General features: G+C 42.3%; 1 protein-coding gene across 1 annotated transcript; it reads right to left on the reverse strand.

Moving 5' to 3' along the window:
- Positions 1-3,354: 3,354 nt before the first annotated feature.
- On the reverse strand, positions 3,355-10,510 carry LOC109744656 (glutamate receptor 2.8-like). The gene is made up of 5 exons (XM_020303813.1): positions 10,234-10,510; positions 4,871-5,379; positions 4,436-4,748; positions 3,917-4,329; positions 3,355-3,801 (listed from the first exon to the last, which is right to left on the reverse strand). Exons 1-5 carry the CDS (start codon positions 10,508-10,510, stop codon positions 3,355-3,357), a joined length of 1,959 nt encoding a protein of 652 aa, XP_020159402.1.
- Between the last annotated feature and the right edge of the window lie 3,953 nt (positions 10,511-14,463).

Here is a 14,463-nt window from a genome sequence, read left to right on the forward strand (position 1 = left end):
TTTGAGCATACTAGACATAGAATGGTATTGTAATATACAGGAGAAAGCATAAAAGGAAGTTATTCATTATAAACTTTTGGATACAAAAAAGGTAAAGCAAAGGTAAGAAGTACCTTGAGAAGGAGAAAAGGTTCTTGCATCTCTTATAGATACTGAAACTTCAGTCCACTCCAGATTTAGATGAACAGGTAATTAGGAAAATTAAGGAAGAGATTAACAAAATGCAGAAGGGATGTGTTTTAGTATCTAAAATCAAACCTCAAACAGGTTCAAGGGCATGCATTGATATCTATACATGAGGGAAGATTGAACCAAAAAAGGTTTCTGACAAGTGCGTGTAAGATAAAAATAGGTGCACAGGAAGAGATTAACATAATGGGTTTATGCTTCTATGACCAACCTCAGTGTGGCGGCAGGTGTCCAGAAAAGAGCAATCTCCGACATTTGTATCAGTATGTGGAGCAATAATAAGGCGAAAGTGAACCTGCTCCAAATGAAAGTAAAAGTTGGACCTAATTATCATTAATAGCTAAAAAATATGTACTGAAAGCAGTACTGTTTCAAGCATATTATGAAGAAAATTTATATAAAGAACTTAAATAGAAAAAACCAAGCTGGTATTCTATTGGCATCTCTCAACTGAATAAACATTTAATAACTATATTATTTTTCAGTTCAAAGACATGTGTTGAATAATGTCCATCAGTAGTCAGAACAGGTCAGTGAGTACACCTTGATTTTGCACCATCGGAAAGAGTATGGAGATCTTCTTGTCTAGGAAGCTCGTCGTCGTGCACCATCACTTCCGCGCTGGATAGAACAAATTAAACCAGCAACTTAGTGATCCTAAACTATTAACACCACATTCTTTGAGGCAATACCACAAGCACCTGGTGCAGCCGAGAGTTGTGTGCGTGTGGGTCGCCTGCTCGGGGAGGTGTCAACAAGGCCACAGGGACCGTGCCGGTGCTGGGAGCTGGGGAGGTCCGGCAAGGGGGCAGGGAGGGAGCTGAGGAAGCCCGGCGATGTCGGCATCCGTGAGGCTGTCGGCGACGTTGATTGGGAAGTGGCACGACACACCAGTAGCAATGGGGTGCCGAATGGTTGTTGGAGGTAGATGGCGAAGCTCCGGCCGACGGCCGTCCTCCGGGGACCCTTTCGGTCGGCCAGCACGGATCTGGCGACTTGGCCTCCCGCATCCATGGAGGCCACTAAGCAGAGGAGGACGGCATCGATGGGCCACACCCTTACCTCTCGGCGCGCGGCGTCTTCAGGAGTAGGGGCGGCGACTGGAGCAGCCGTCGGCCGATGCGCTGCAAAGTTCTCCGTCGTGACCACACGAGGGGCCTGGGTCCCCGATGGGACGGGCTCTGGCCTCTCACGGGATGCTATTGCTAATTACGCGGGCTGGGATCCCTTCCTACTCTTGCGGGACGTGAGAACGACAGAGTTTTCGTCCGCACACTAAAAATGCTAAACACAGTTTTGGATGTGGATTAGGGTAATCTGGACGGTTAGATAAAATTATGTGAACGGATCGGGAGGCTGTAATTCTTCCGTGTTGTTTTGTGTAGGCTAGACTGGGTGTACTTAACGATGAATATGTTTGCTTGTTTAATAGTAGTAGGGATAGAGATTACTTGTGTCTCTTTTTTTCCAGCCAAAAAGAAATCACCAAAATATCCCGTACTTTCGTCCGTCGGTCCTCACGTCGATGCCGGACGTGACTACGACGCCGGACTCGTCACGGATCGCGGTACCTGCACCGCCACATCCCGCGCAGCACCACCTCTCAACGGCGTCCTAGACGGGCTCCGGCTCCTCGGCGAAGGAGAAACTGGCGCGGACCGCGATCTCGGCAGGCACACCCGGTCAGACATACGCTTTGATCGGGCGTACAGACTTACCGGCTGTAACCTTCTCGGCCAAGTGTGGGTCGCCTCACCGTATTGGAAAAGACAAAAGCAAAATAATCAAATCTGAACCCTCACGAACTCCACACTACTAAAGTTACTAAAAACTGATGTCGTTGGAATTGGAATCATACTCGGAAGATAATGCATTTTTTTTATTCACTACTACTTCCTTTTTGTGAAGCTATATCAATGTATCTTACAAACTTGGTCATGCTTCAAGATAGTGCATATTTTTATTTTTAGCATATTTTTTTCATCACCAACTATATGCACGGCCAGGTGCATCCAAAATCACACACGTAGAAAATGACTATAGTCGGGCGCGGCGGAGCGCGCCGTTGTGTCTAGTTACATTGATATTGTGCCTAATACATCAAGGACTTGTGAAGTGTGGATTCAGGGCATCAAAACAAGCTTTCTCAGCTACTCTCTCCGTTCCTAAATATTTGTCTTTCTAAAGATTTCAACAAGTGACTACATATGAAGCAAAATAAGTGAATCTACACTCTAAAATATGTCTATATACATCCGTATATGATAGTCCATTTGAAATCTCTAAAAAAACAAATACTTAGGAACAGAGGGAGTAGATGCTAAGAACTTATCTTCAAAGGAATGGCTGAAAGATATTTCTATTAGTAAAATTATTCACTACTTCATTACTAACAAACAAATACCTACAAATTTGCGAATTTATATAAATTTACCATTAACATTGACGAGCGCGGCAACACGATCCATCATGATCTAGTAGGCTAGTAGAAGTCATACTATGTGTAGCACACATCAAAATTAGTCACATGTCAAGAAACATGGTGGGAACTACTCCCTCCGTTCCTAAATACTTGTCTTTCTAGGCATTTCAAATGAATATCACATACGGATGTATGTAGACATATTTTAGAGTGTAGATTCACTCATTTTACTCCGTATGTAGTCACTTGTTGAAATGCCTAGAAAGACAAGTATTTAGGAACAGAGGGAGTATTTGATAAACTAAATTTGATCCATAGCGCAACAAACTCCATGCATGTTATACTTACACAATTAGTCCTATTCAACTTTGTAGCCTATGCATATGTAGGGTGTGACACCTTTATATAATAAAGTGGGTGATGATGAAGGTGTAGACTACATCCATTGAGAAATAGACATGTCCCCCAAAATCAGAAACTTACTTGCCTCACATGAATCAACGTTACATCTTACAGACCAAAAGCAGAGCTATGTCTAAATGATCATATTTTTACTATACAACTAGAGAACTTCTAGAAGGTTGCTTCACAAACATAGGAAATGCCAATCTAAAGAGAAGATATGCACGCCACTCATCAAAGCACTCATGGACATTTGGTTCTCCCCTAACAAATCCATCTCAGACATTGATCATCTAAAGCTAAGTGTGTTCTGCATGCACATGCCCATCATGCATAACAATCTAGTGCACTTGGTTAGCCTCTACATCGCCATCATTTTCGCCGCTTTCGTGGATGCCTGGGGAATCATCAGTGCTAGCCTCCTGGATGTGTTGTTGACCAGGGTTGGGGTTATTTCCCATGACATTTTGTAACGTACCATCATCCACAAAATCGTAGCTAATGATTTCCACGTCCGCCTTTCCCAACTTGATGCATCTGGCACAAACCAATCTCACAATGCTTATCAGCAACATGAGAGTTGAAATGGATCCTGTGATGACAAAGAGACCAGAAAAGTTTTGTAGTGTGAGAGGTGCAGAATCAGCGTCGGGGACTGCACCAACACCCATTGGCGGTGAAGTTGTGCCGAACCATTTCTCTTCAATTTGTGAGCCCTCATCCCCTCCCTCAAGGTGCAAGATGGCAGTTGAAAGGTTACGCACTAGTGGAGAACTTAGACGGAATGCCTGAGGATAAAAACATGATGTTAATTATCAACTTAATTTCGTCCTCATGATGTAGTGTAGCACTGCAGGAAAAAAAATTCAGAAATAAACCAAAGCATTAGGTTGAGTTGCTTACAAAACCAAATCCAGGAGTCTTGTATATGCACCCAAGCATCTTAAAGTCATTTTTGTATCGATGATCAGCGAGGAAAGATGTTAAATAGGGGATCTCATCAATGATAGCTGACACACCTCCATTCATGGACCCCTTTCTCAAAGCAGTAGCATATTCCTCCTTTTTCTTGTAGTTCCTTAGCTTACTTTCACTGATATTATGATTCATCAAGAAGGATCTCACAAATGAGCCATCTTGGTATCCTACAAAATCACCATTACGCCGGAGTTGCTCCAGATTTGTTACCCAAGGTCGGAGCCTCTTTGCAGTAAGAATAGATGACAAACTTGCTGTGTAGCTCTGTACTAGAATCAGCACTACAAAGCACCATATCACCACAACAACTTTTGACAAGGGGCTTCTAATACTTTGGCCTGTGGATGGAATAACAAATATGTTATATTACCTTAGATATGTGGTAAGAAACTAATCAGGATAGGCGTCGAATGTGATCACGAAGTTTAAGCTTGAGGTGCTGACCATGAGAAAACGTCAAAGTGGAGAAAACGAAGTAGAGGGCAGTGCTACACTGTCTCAAACTTGATCCTTGGTACTCTTGATTTCTGGGCAATTCGATCATCCACACAACAAATCCAGTATAGAGGAAGAATACCATGGTTGCTAACCAAAGCTTCCCACTTAGTGGCTTTATAAATGTCCAACGGATTGTTTCTGGCTCATCCTCGGAGGGCACAAGCATAGACACACCAGATTGTGTGTATGGCATTGTAAAGTCTGTGCTAGCGACTCGCTCCGCGGTTATCGTCACATCTCCCACTGCACCATCATACACCTATTCATCACGCAAAAATTTAGTTGAGATTAAAATTTTATCTAGGTTTAAGAAACTGTAATATTAACAAATGAATACTCATAAAAAAAATTGGGATGCGGGTGAGCAAGAGTAAGCCTCACCCCCAAAGACACGTTGCCTACTAGCTCATCATAGGTACCGTTGAAAACAATAAATTTATAGCATGGGAGAGGATGTAAATTCCTCATAGCAGCCTCAAAGATATCAATGCTATAGCCGGTGATGTTTTGTTTCTTGGAAATAGGATCAATAACATTCACAAAAACTTGAAAACCTTCTTTTTGTGGCACGCCGATCTTGAGCTTCGTCTGACCTTTGCATATCTTCTTTGTCTTTCTTGTATCTAGCTTTCGGGCATTTCTTGTATTAGTTTTTGGACTAAGAAATGTTATATTATCACTTCCAAGTGTAAATCCAATCTTGTCATGGTCTCCGGAAGCCACAATATGATCTTCTAGCCAGAAGGCGCACATTTTTGGGGAAATAGCAGAGAAGGAGATAACTGGAATGTGGTTCTCGTGGCATAGATGAGCTATGTGATCTACTTTAATCAGTGTCCGAGGACCCCAAATGATGGTTTGCACTCGGGCATTCTTGATCAGCTCCTCGGCTGCAAAACTCATAGACATGAAAAAATTAGCCAAGCAATTTCTAGAAATCTCACAATAATTAGCCATGAAAATAGGTGTACTTATTGCATTGCTCCATGAAACTTCACATCAAATTAGGGATTAGAAGTGCCATATGGTGTGCAATAGCTTCAGATATCCTCCATGACCTCCTAACTTCCGCATATTAGAAACAGTATATTTTTGGCATGTTGTTATGTGTCGAACCAGTGGAGGCGGGGTCATGCTCATGGATGTTGTGAGGGGGAGGATCCACAAGCCCACGAGAAAGGGTACCTTGTGAGCGAATTTAGAGGTGTTCTAGGAGATATTTGCGATAAAGATGGGGCCATGGCCACATGGTTGGGTCAACGGGGATATTATTTCGTGAGGCCTTAGCCGTTGGGTAGCAGGTCGTATGATGGATGAATAGTGGTGCCTAGATGTTATGCAGGAATGCAATGCCCTCCATTGTCCATCCGTTCAAATTTTTTTATGAACTAGGTTGTCACACAATTCAGTATGGTAGAAGAGCCAAGACCTGACCAACATGCAATTAATCAGTGGAGCCTCAACATATGGGGTATTTTTAAAATATATTAACAACCCTTCTCCATCAATTTAGAGTTTTACGTCCACTGACTATGATGGAGTTGGCATTTCGGCACATGGAAAGTGCTGGGAAAGAAAGTTGTGACTGAAAAAGCACCAGGACATTCGAGAATGTGGTGTCTTGTAGACTAGCGACTCGATTGGCTTTTGGTCCAACCTGTCTGTTTTTTAACAGGCATACAATCATTCAGTTTTGTATTTGTATGCTAAAATTAGTATCTCATTTGGTTGACACTATTAAGTTGGCACAAACATTCAATATCATATTCGATTGAAACTATCGTCCTGCTATAGTCTGAGCCACCATTGTCGCCTCCATCCAGACAATGCCTCTATCCTTGTTATCACATGCCACATAGAGCACACCGTTGTCACTCTAAATAAGAAGAGAAGTCACTCCTCATACTCCCTCACCTTCGTCTTAGTTGAGACACGCGTGCGGAAGTTGGCCCCATGCACCTTTCCGTTGTACATTACATAGTGGAACACAACATTGGCCTTGCAGTACACTTTTGATGCAGTGTTGTAGGAGGAAGAAAACTGGTATGAGATAGTGGTGGTTGATCAAACGGATCAGGTGGAAGTCATAAGAATTGGGGATGAGGTAGAGGCGATGGCATATGGAGGGAGGTGTGAGTGGGAGAGTGTGGTTGGTGCTGGTAGGAATTCAACGAGTCGGGAGTTGGCGAGATACATCCTGAGGGAGAAGGGGGGACAAGGCGGTGGTGTAAATGGGCTGGTTAAGGTTTCTGTTGGTTTTTAAATGTGTTGATTAATCACGCGATGGAATTGAAGTTGGCACTAAGAGCTTTTAATTTGAGTGTCTCACGTAATGTTATTGCCTTTTGGTTGTCATAACCTTGATGTACCTTTTTTACAACTTGGTGTTGGAACAAAAGATGGATGTGTGCATCAATCTATACAGTGGCTGGGGCACTTCTTCCTTTTTTTTTCTAAAAAGAAGAAGGCCTAGCAATTCTTAACAAAGAAACCAGATATAGTTTATTGAAATCAGGTTTTTTCACAAAACTGACTAGGATAACTTGAATATTTCAGACTATCATGATTTCAACCATATGGGTATTATTTCTGCAGTCAATTTAAAACTCATCACATTTTGTGGGAGTTTCAAAATTTAATCTCATTGAATTAACTTGTTGTTAAAAGAAGACATGTCCATTGGCGGCATGTGCCCATCCAAATTCTGTCCACAAAACAACACATTGATGCACTCTCCCATAAGCAAAAGCAAGACTCACATGGATGATATCAACAAATTCTCTCTGATTGATGATCATTTTTCACCGTTGCTTTAAAGAAAATATTTCAAATTAAATCTCATGTTGATATGTTTCAGTAATTTTTTTGTCAGTAGTTTCTAGGTTATTGTTACTTGCTTAGAAGGATATAGATAAACACATCCACTTTGCTACCATAGTCACTTGGTTACGAGTAGTAATATGTCAACCCCACACCCCTATGTAAGAATTACCTGATAGTATATTTCTATAGTCTCATACCGTCTCTTTCCTATATGGTATAATTAAAGAGGTGATCTACTAACCTATTTATGTTAATATGCCACATCAACATACAAAATACATAGGAAAAGGTCCACCTCAACATGCAGTTATGCATGGGAAAAGACTTTCCACTCTATTATGCTACTTATATTCAATAAATACTTTATAACTATACAATAATCAAATACAAAAAATCATATATATATTTGCAGTTTCAGTCAACATATTGTTAATTCAAATATTCATGTTGCATACAACTAATTCTCATTGAGGTATATTGCAGCCAATTCCCACCCAACGCGGGGTATCATTTAGTTTATTGGTAACACTTCAATAATTACATTCTGGAATTGGTAATACTTGCAAATTACTAAATTATTACTACCAAGTAACCGCAAACTATTAGGGTTGTAAGAGTTCAGCACTAACATGATAGTCATGTTCTTATAACCTGTTAGATGTTTATGACAAAAAAGGTCTAGAAATAGCAAATGGAGATGTTATTTTGAAGCTCTCATCGAGGGGAACTCAAGGCGAAACACATATCATTAATTGTATTAATGTTTTAAGCAATAAATAATTTTTGAATTTTAAATGTAGTAATTAGTATCATCACGATGAGGTCACGTTTTGCATATATGCACATGTCTTCTAATACTAGTTGGGGGGACATGTCCCTAATATATTCTATAAATAAAGAAAAATATTTTTCTGTAACAGTTTATATAGCTTTAGACTGATTTGCTTGCTAAGGCCATATATAAGGTGCTTAGAGAGGTGCCTATGAAAAGGAACCGAGTTTTTCTTAAGCACTGGCCACAAACCCTTAGTTAGGCACCTCTCCTATAAAAACTAGCTAAATACCCGTGTGTTGCAATGGACAACTTTATTCTAGTGGTCCAACATAGATTTTTTTATTAGGTTGAGATTAAGATATGTTGTGGGGAGAAAATCCATAGGCAAAGGTAAGGAAAGATATGATGTGTGATTGAGATTGTGTACGAACAACTATGTGATTTGATTTTGTTGTTTGATTGCAAGTGATTCTTGCTATTGTGATTTATTTGATTCTTGTTGCTTGCTTTACAAGGGATTTCTTTCCCTAGAAATGAGGAGTTGAGGTCAGTTTGAAAAAAAAGGATTATCGCATGGTTTGGAAAAATAAAGCGGCGGGGGCGGGGGGGGGGGGGGGGGGGGGGATGTATCAATGGGAGAGGCAGAAATGATGAAAGCGAAATCAATAAACTTCCTTTTTGTAGTAGCGATAAGCAGGAGTGCTTACGCAAAAACCGACCAGTTTTTACAAACACCTTTCTAAGTCGACTCTTATAATCTTTATAGCCATAAGTGACTTGTATAGTAGCGAGGCTCCGAGTACATTGACCCACACCCATACTCTTGTGGATGCTACGTATTCATTCACAATGCTTGAAGTTAGCATGTCAAGTCAAATTGACTTCAAAGGAATAATCTATACCTACTATTAAAAGAAATAGATATTCTTGGTTTGGTTCCGCTTTGTTTCGTTCCGTTTTGAGCACTTTTACGTGCACTAATTTTTAAGTTTTGTTCGTTTAATAAACATACGTGCAAACAAAGAAAACCGGGACAATACAAATAAAATCAGAACATACCTATAAAGGAAACTTAATTGAAACAAAAGCTAAGTGGCCGGCCACATGTTACCCAAAAAATATATACATGAAAGTCCGAACTAACTACAAGTTGCCGGGTGCCGGCTAGCTTGATTCTTTCCCAGCTAAACACATGAGTACATGTTTAAGCAGGCTGGTGGATCGATCCGGCGGCGACTACATGGCTTGATTAATTGCTCCATGAGAACTTGCAGGTGCACAACCCTAGCTTCAATGAGTCAAGTTAATCTTTTATTAATAGCTGCTTGATTTTTTTATTTTCTTCTTTTCCTAGCCGAGCGTCCATGCATCAGGTTTTCATAGCTAAACTGACTACACAATAAGTAACTGATCTACAAAGAGGAGAAAATGAGGTATTTTCATATTTCTACAATTCTGTTTTTTTTCGCCGGCTCATGTATTTCTATCTGACATGATATGGATTTTGCATAACTCGAAGTGTGCTAGAGAAATATTTTGCAAGGGGATCCTCTCAGTGCAATGCAGATTAGCATGCATGTTACCTTTCTTTGTTCATCTTCAAGGAGAATTACTTTTTTTGTTCATCTTCAAGGCCAAAATCATATTATTATTTTTATCGTGCTTCCAGGAAAACTGATACTTACTTATGCTAATTTGCATATCTTGGTATATACAAAGGAGTAATTGAACAACTACCCATGCAAGCTCACATTGATCAATCAAAGTTAGCTTTTCTATAGTATTGATTGTTGAATAGTCATGCAGAGTAGCCTTTTGCAAAGATGGTGAAAGCACCCAATTTTTATTCATCTGGAAATAATTGATGTGTATCATAAATCAAATCATCGCTTATGTTTTAGGTTGTGTTTAGTCTCAAATCATCACTTGCTTACTGTGATAGGAGAGTGAGGTGATTTTTTCTGCCATTGCAACGCACAAACATATTTAGGTGGCACTCTTGGATGTTATTATGCCATGATGATGGTCGTTTCGATGGACAGTGGGCACAATAATTTCTCCCGTTGTAACGCACAGGCATATGTGCTAGTAATTAAACAAACGTAAAGAGGTAATGATAAGTACAATTAACGGTTAATTATATTACCAGCATGCGCCGCAGTGGCCAGATCCCCGCTCGAGTCCATCACGCGCAGCTTGATCACCGGCGCGGCACCGTAGCTGGCGTACGGGCCAGCGTTGAAGTCGTCCAACGCCTTGGAAATGCAGGCGAGGGTCTTCCTCCCCACGTCGCTCGTCAGGTCCAGCACCACGCCCACCCCCACTGGCTCCGGCGCCGATGCCGCTGGCGACCCAACGGCGACGGCGCTGGTCCAAAGCAAGAGGTAGAGGACTACGAGCAGGCGCCTTGTTGGCCACTCCATGCGCGTGGCTGAAGTATCACTAGCTACTAACTGTTGATGAGTTGGTTTACCGTGGACCGTAAGTGACAAGTGTACATACATACATGTATATATACTCGCCGGGAATGATATATGTACATACATTATCCGTGTATACGTACCGCACCGCGTTGACGTAGGGGCAGGGATAAATAATGTCATGTGGTGAAACTTCCTGGGCACTTCCGGCAGCTAGCCAATACTATACCTCTATACCTCTAGGCATCCGTTTCTTCCTGGGTCCTTAGGGCATCTCCAACAATGTCCATCAAAATAGACACCCCAAACTTTATGGACAAGGAACAGAGGGCGGCTTCAACTAATTAAAAATAAATATCATCATTTGTCCATAATAAGTTATGTAAATATTCCAATGCAACAATAATTTAAATATAAGCATTACAATCTAAACATGAAATTTTTCAATAAAACAATTTAGATTTGAATTCAACTTGTTTGGACACATTTTTTAGTTTTCCTTTGAAATCACCCACAAATGCTCAACAAGATTTTTTTTTGGAAACTGCTCATGAGTTGCCTGATGGCGAATCTTTTTTTTTTTTTGCGAAAAACATCAAATCTATTATAAAAGTTCACTGAAAGTACAAAGCATCTCAAAGTTAATTAAAAATTACATTGAGATTCAAAGACCACCGAACAACCACTACTACTGCTAGAACGAGCTGCCGACGCACTGCTGTCGCCGCTCCCCTACCGGAGCCGGCTTGACTTTGTCGATGATAGCTGGAAAGTCTTCGTGTGTGTGCCACTAGGGACCAGCGCCCTGGAGCCGTAGTCATCGCCGTTGAAACCTTGCATAGATCTGAAGCACCTGACATCAAATCTCGTCACATGACGAGAAACTCTAACCTCACCGCACCAAGAAGACGGCAAGAATCTATGCCGCAGCTCCATCGACTACGTCCATACGAGCGAACTCAAGGAGGATCGGAGCCTAGAAGACTAACTCAAAGAAGAATTGTCGCTATCCACCCAAGTGTCGCACCTGCGAGGACTAAAAAGCTCTAACCTAAACTACTAAACGGAGCAGAGGCACAGGGATTCCCCTCCTCGCCACCGGCTGCGGGAGCGGCAGGCAGAGGGGAGGTGAATCCAGGGCTCGCCACTGAAGTCTGGAGGGAAAGGTTTTTGCCCTTGCCATTTAGGGTTAGGGGAGGAAAACGAGAGGAACCAAATATGCTCGATGGCGAATCTGTTGATGCACTTGGATAAAATCATCAAATGTCATCGGATTATGCTCTGGAAGTTGGATAGAATCACCCATACGCTCAAATTTTAGACAGTGGTGAACTCTGCCACTCTCATCCTCCACAATCTAATCATATTCTGCACGATCACACAAGTTGTTATCACCTCCCACAACGTCTATAGATCCCATATGTTTGCAGGTTCTTGAACAACTGCAAAATGGTCATGGAGCACTCCAAATGCCATCTCGGCATCCTTTCCAGATCCTTCTTGTCCTTAGCCAAAGTAAGATCTTTTTCTTACCCCTTGGATCATAGATGGTGTTGAAGAAGGTCGTCCACCAAGGATAGATATCATCACAAAGATAATAGGCCATGTTGTCATCATAACCATCGATAGTATAGTTGCACGAAGGGGCTTCCCCCGCAGACAACCTTGCAAACAATAGAGACTACTACAATACGTCAATGTCATTGTGAGACCCGGACATCCCAAAGAAAGAGTGTCAAATTAAAAGCTCTTGTGATACAATTGTCTCAAGAATGATGGTGGGCTTTGTGATGGACCTGATATTGCACTTGGAGAGCATATGTGTAATTCTTCCATTGCTAGCGCATGCAATCCAGGAATCCGAGCATGCCTGGTCACCCTCTTGCTTTTTGATAGTGCAGTGTTTTCCGCAGTTGGTTCTCTCAAGTATTCCTGTCCAAACACCTTGACCACTGCCATAGCAAACCTGACCATGGCGAAGACATGTGGTTTCGAATATCCGGAGGTACTCCTCCCACGAATCTACCGCCATGCGATAGGCAAGCATCCTCCGTGCAACTGTGCACTTCTGGTAGCTAGAGAATCCAATGTTTGCAACGACATCCTTCTTATCAAGATGAAGTAGTCATCATACACACAGACACCATTGTAGCAGCGATCGAACACAATTCGGCTCATCCAGAATCGATGGCGGAAAAAGGACTCGAATAACGCATCAGGGACTAAGTAGTCGTCCATCGGCGTCATATGTCCCCGTGCCCTGATTCAACACTCGATCGATGCCCCTTGATTGATCTCTTTAAACTGAGAACATGGTCGTCCGCGCATTCCACATATTCAACAACCGCTTGCATCATCACCATTTCATCCTCATCTGACGAGGATGGATCCTTGAACTCGGCGTAGAAGTACTCTATGGCTGAATCCATCATGTTTGCTTCAAATAAACAACAAAAATGTTAATAAATTGGCTATGGCATTGGGAAAACACTTGCGGGGCGTGGTGCCCGCTGTGGACGGCAATGTGCAGGGGCAGACGACACCTGAGCAGCGTCCGGACCAGGGGTGGAAGGCGTAGGCAAGTCGGGGCTGGCGCCTGGGTGGACTGCGGAAGGTCTGGCAAGGCCTAGGCGACGGAGTGGGTGGTACAGCGGCGACATCAGACACCTACGTAGGGCAATGGGGCGGAGTGAGAAAAGTGTGGCTCTAAGTGGGGGTTTTGTGTGGGCTGGGGGTGTCGGAACGCCTACGTAGCTGCTACAGACGTCCGCAAACCTCCCCTGGCTTTGCTTCCGTTTTGCGGGAATTTGGACGTGTGTACCGGTCCATGGACTTTGATGCACGGCTTTGGATGACATAAAGTGTTCAGATCATATTGTTCGGATGTTTGGCTATGTTTCGATGGACAACGTTGAAGATGTCCTTAGATGCTTAACTCGCTTAGGTCAATGGTCAAGTCTGTTGCTTCAACGGATGTACAAATAACCATACCAAAAAAAAAACATGGTGTATGTGCTAAGCAACCTTAGAACAAACAATGTAAAATAAAACATTTCTTTAAGGTTACCAAATTAGTAAAGCCCAGCTGCGAGGATTCCAACAGCCAGTTAGTATAGCGGCGCGTGGCACGTGACATACACGACGGTTCAAAGTTCAAACGATGGTTGCATGCATGCAGTGGCTAGACTCTCAAGGGAAGAACACCGTGGATCCAACACAGCTGCGTATGCAGACTGCTGGGCCAGACCGATCTTAGTTAGATTCGCCAACGTCGCTCGCTAGCTACATTTCCCTTAAAATAAATACTCACGTCGTACGCGAGTGCTTTCATGCGAGCTTCGGCTGTCCCAGTCTCGTCGTGTCAGGTAGAATGTTGCTGGCGAGAAGCAGAGAGGGACCAAAACTACAGGAAAATAAGGAGAGCATTGACCAATAATCGTTTTTGATATACCTTGATGACATGAATGAGCGAAGGAGGTAAGCGCTTGCGCATGCATGGGCATCACGGAGATCCTATGTAAATGTTCCCGGTCATTTTGCTGTGCACAACTGCACATGACGTAACTACAGAGTCTGGACCAACGGCGAAGGTTGAGAAAGGGCATGTACAATGACGTTGATGATGGCATATGGATACGGATGTCCCATGATAAAAAGTAATTTGAGACATTTACTTTGATTTTTTTCCCAATGCAAACTACTACTAGTGAGCCTCATTAAATAATAAAAAGTAGACTCCCACTACATATGTATCCCTACTCTTAACTTTAACCCTTTCAGCTTTATGCACCGGGCCATATTTTTTCTCCGCAAGCACCCGCCTCCTATAGAGGATCCTGCTGCTTCATTCAAACCTATTTTTTTTTACATCCGATCCTAAATGACGTATATGGGGCATCACCCTGGAGTTATGCATCATACATGTCTTAAGAAACTTCAGCAGTGACGTACCAGCT

The sequence above is a fragment of the Aegilops tauschii genome, chromosome 7 (genome assembly GCF_002575655.3).
Source record: "Aegilops tauschii subsp. strangulata cultivar AL8/78 chromosome 7, Aet v6.0, whole genome shotgun sequence".
NCBI classification, from domain to species: domain Eukaryota; kingdom Viridiplantae; phylum Streptophyta; class Magnoliopsida; order Poales; family Poaceae; genus Aegilops; species Aegilops tauschii.

Coding starts and splice junctions, on each gene's coding strand:
- LOC109744656 (XM_020303813.1), bottom strand. CDS start 10,510: ATGGAGTGGCCAACAAGGCGCCTGCTCGTAGTCCTCTACCTCTTGCTT. Junction 5,380..10,233: donor GGCCACTGCGGCGCATGCTG/GTAATATAATTA, acceptor TGAGTTTTGCAG/CCGAGGAGCTGATCAAGAAT. Junction 3,802..3,916: donor AGACTCCTGGATTTGGTTTT/GTAAGCAACTCA, acceptor TTTTATCCTCAG/GCATTCCGTCTAAGTTCTCC.